The 2,898-nt window shown below is 56.2% G+C and overlaps 1 protein-coding gene across 1 annotated transcript in view; it reads left to right on the forward strand.

Annotated features, from left to right (window-relative positions):
* Positions 1-1,140: 1,140 nt before the first annotated feature.
* LOC113485435 (protocadherin beta-6-like) overlaps positions 1,141-2,898 on the forward strand; it is an 18,005-nt gene continuing 16,247 nt past the window's right edge. The window contains exon 1 of the mRNA XM_026858567.1: positions 1,141-2,896. Coding sequence (XP_026714368.1) covers positions 1,156-2,896 — 1,741 coding nt within the window. The 5' untranslated portion in view covers positions 1,141-1,155. The remainder of the gene's footprint in view (positions 2,897-2,898) is intronic.

Genomic DNA, 2,898 nt, shown 5'->3' on the forward strand with positions numbered 1-2,898 from the left:
CCCCCCCCCCCCCCCTCCCGAGTCCCCATTCCAGTCCCTTATCGTTTACAGAGTTTCTGGTTGAACCTTTTGGAGTTTACATTGAATGGTTCCTTTAATGGCCCATCAATCAGTGTCGTTAGATCCCTGGTCTTTGCTATTGTCTCCGCTAGCCCCTGCTCCTTAGCGTTTGTGTATCTGAGGGTTTAATTAAGAGCTCTCCTGTTTGTTTCCTTGACTTACATTAAGTACCTGCTGGCCGTGTATCTTTACACAGCTATAGGAATTCAGGTCTGACATCCGAGTATAGACACCTTTAAAGTATTTCTAAGCTTGTGTGGCAACAACAGAGGAGAAAGGACTGTATACCTCCAAAACATGAAAACAGGTTGCAGCATTTCAGTGTTTGTGTACGGCTGGGAAAATTTTTCACGAGCGTTACACACCTTATCATGTGTGCAAAGCTCAGCAGGCGACAGGGGAGGACACTTCTGTCAAAGTTGTGTGTCATTTGGGCGAGGTGTTATACACAATGTGAAGAAAACAACATTAGGATGATGTGTCCTAGGACAGCCTTATCATTCTAGTGCGATGGTGAATTAGGGTGATGGTGAAGCCTTTGCTTTCGGGAACTGTCCCTGGCACCAGCTCTCACTCAATAGCAGTGCTTCTCTCACCTGCCCCACTTGCTAACTGCCCTGAGCTCATGAACAAGTGGAGAAGAGAAGGAAAATCCCGCAATGCATCCTTTGGAAGTGGCAGATCTTGCAATGCCTACACAACACAGAGGAAAACCAAGTGTGTATGAAGAGCTGGCGGTTGCGAGCTGGGGAGCGATACCCCAAGCGGGGAGGAAGCCTGCTTCCAAACGAAGGGAGCGTTTACACTGGGACTTCGGACTTCGGTTCGGCACGGAGAGTGAAGATTCAAGCAGCAAACTCCACACCAGCAGCACTACCCCGAATGCGAAGGCAGAGGAAATATTCCCCTTTGCGACGCTGGGTGGGGGTGTTGGCCACGGACCGGGAGGTTTTTCTTCCCTCACCGGATTTGCAGGCACAGGGAAACAAAAAAAAAGTGTGAGCTGCTCGGAAAGGGCACGGAGCCGGGACGGCTTTCGGACTCCCTTACCCCGGGACTCCTGACAAACACCGTTCTACCTCGGACTGATTTAAAATGCTGGGAAGCAGGGGGGACGGTGGATGGCTTTTCTGGAGAGTAGTGGCGTGGGGGAGACGGAGCGGAGGCAGCAAGAGGCAAGTGATCTTCTTTATTCTGTGCGTTTTCCTGTGTCGGAGCGCGGCCGAAACCCTCCGCTATTCTCTGGCGGAGGAAATGGAGAGAGACTCCTTTGTCGCCAATATTACAAACGACCTGGGTATTGCTCCGAGCCAGCTCGCAGCTCGCAAGGCCCGCGTTGTGTCTGAGGGGAACGAGCAGCTTTTCCGCCTCAATCGAAACACCGGAGTCCTGACGGTAAAGGAGTCGCTGGACCGAGAGGAGATCTGTCCGCAGAGTGATACCTGCACACTCTTCTTTAAGATATTCTTTGAAAATCCGTTGCAACTGATCCGAGGGGAGGTGGAGATTCGTGACGTGAACGACAATTCCCCCGTGTTCCCGGAGAAAGAGATGGTTTTAGAGATTCTGGAAACGACACCTCCCGGGTCCCGTTTTCCTCTGGAAAGCGCCCAGGACAAGGACGTGGGCAGTAACGGTTTGCAGAACTACAGCCTCGGATCCAACCCGCATTTCTCCCTTGCTCTGGGAACAGGGAAAGATGGAGTAAAACACGCGGAGCTCGTTCTAGAGCGGCAGCTGGACCGCGAAGAGCAGCGAGAGCTGAATTTACTCCTCACCGCCACCGACGGGGGCTCACCACCCAGGTCGGGCACAGCTCAGATCCGGATCGTGGTGCTGGATGCCAATGACAACATCCCGCTCTTCTCTCGGGAGGTCTACGAGGTGCACCTGGCCGAGAACAGCCCCCCGGGGCAGCTGGCGGTCAGGGTCACGGCCGCGGATCCCGACGAAGGGTCCTACGGGAAAGTGCGGTACGCCTTCACCCAGACATTGGAGCGGGCCCGGCAGCTCTTCGAGCTGAACCCCGCCACTGGGGAGATTCGAGTCGCGGGCAACCTGGACTTTGAGGAAGCGGAAAACCACAAGATGGTGGTGAGAGCCACCGACGGCGGGGGGCTGTCTGCGCATTGCAAAGTGCAGGTGGAGGTCCTGGACGTGAATGACAACGCCCCGGAGATAGCGCTCACCTCCCTCTCCGCCTCCATTCCCGAGGACGCTCCGCCCCGGACCGTGGTGGCCCTGTTCAGTGTGCGGGACCGAGACTCCGGGGACAACGGCAGGACGGAGTGCGCGATCGATGGAGACCTCCCCTTCAGTCTCACCCCTACTTTTGATAATTACTACGAACTGAGAACAAACGCGGCGCTAGACAGAGAGAGGACGGCGGAGTATAACATCACTATCACAGCCACGGACTGGGGGATGATGCGGCTGAGCTCTCAGGAAAGCATCTTCGTGCAGATATCGGACGTGAACGACAACCCCCCAGAATTCACCCAGGAGGTTTATACCATGTTGGTCACGGAGAACAACAGCCCCATGCTCCGGATCGGCAGCGTGAACGCCACGGACGCCGATGCGGGAAAAAACGCCCGCATAAGCTATGCGCTGCTGCGGCAGGAGGGCAAGGAGCAGCCCGACGTGTCGGTCAACTCTGAAAACGGGGATGTTTATATCCTCCGCCCGCTGGACTACGAGGAGGTGCGCTTCTTCGAGGTGGCGGTGGGCGCTGCCGACGGCGGCTCGCCGCCGCTCAGCGCCCAGGCGGTGCTGCGCGTGGTGGTGCGGGACGAGAACGACAACACGCCCGTCGTGCTGCACCCACTCCCCGACGGC

This window comes from Athene cunicularia (assembly GCF_003259725.1).
Source record: "Athene cunicularia isolate RWA chromosome 13 unlocalized genomic scaffold, athCun1 chr13_part1, whole genome shotgun sequence".
Classification (NCBI taxonomy): Eukaryota; Metazoa; Chordata; class Aves; order Strigiformes; family Strigidae; genus Athene; species Athene cunicularia.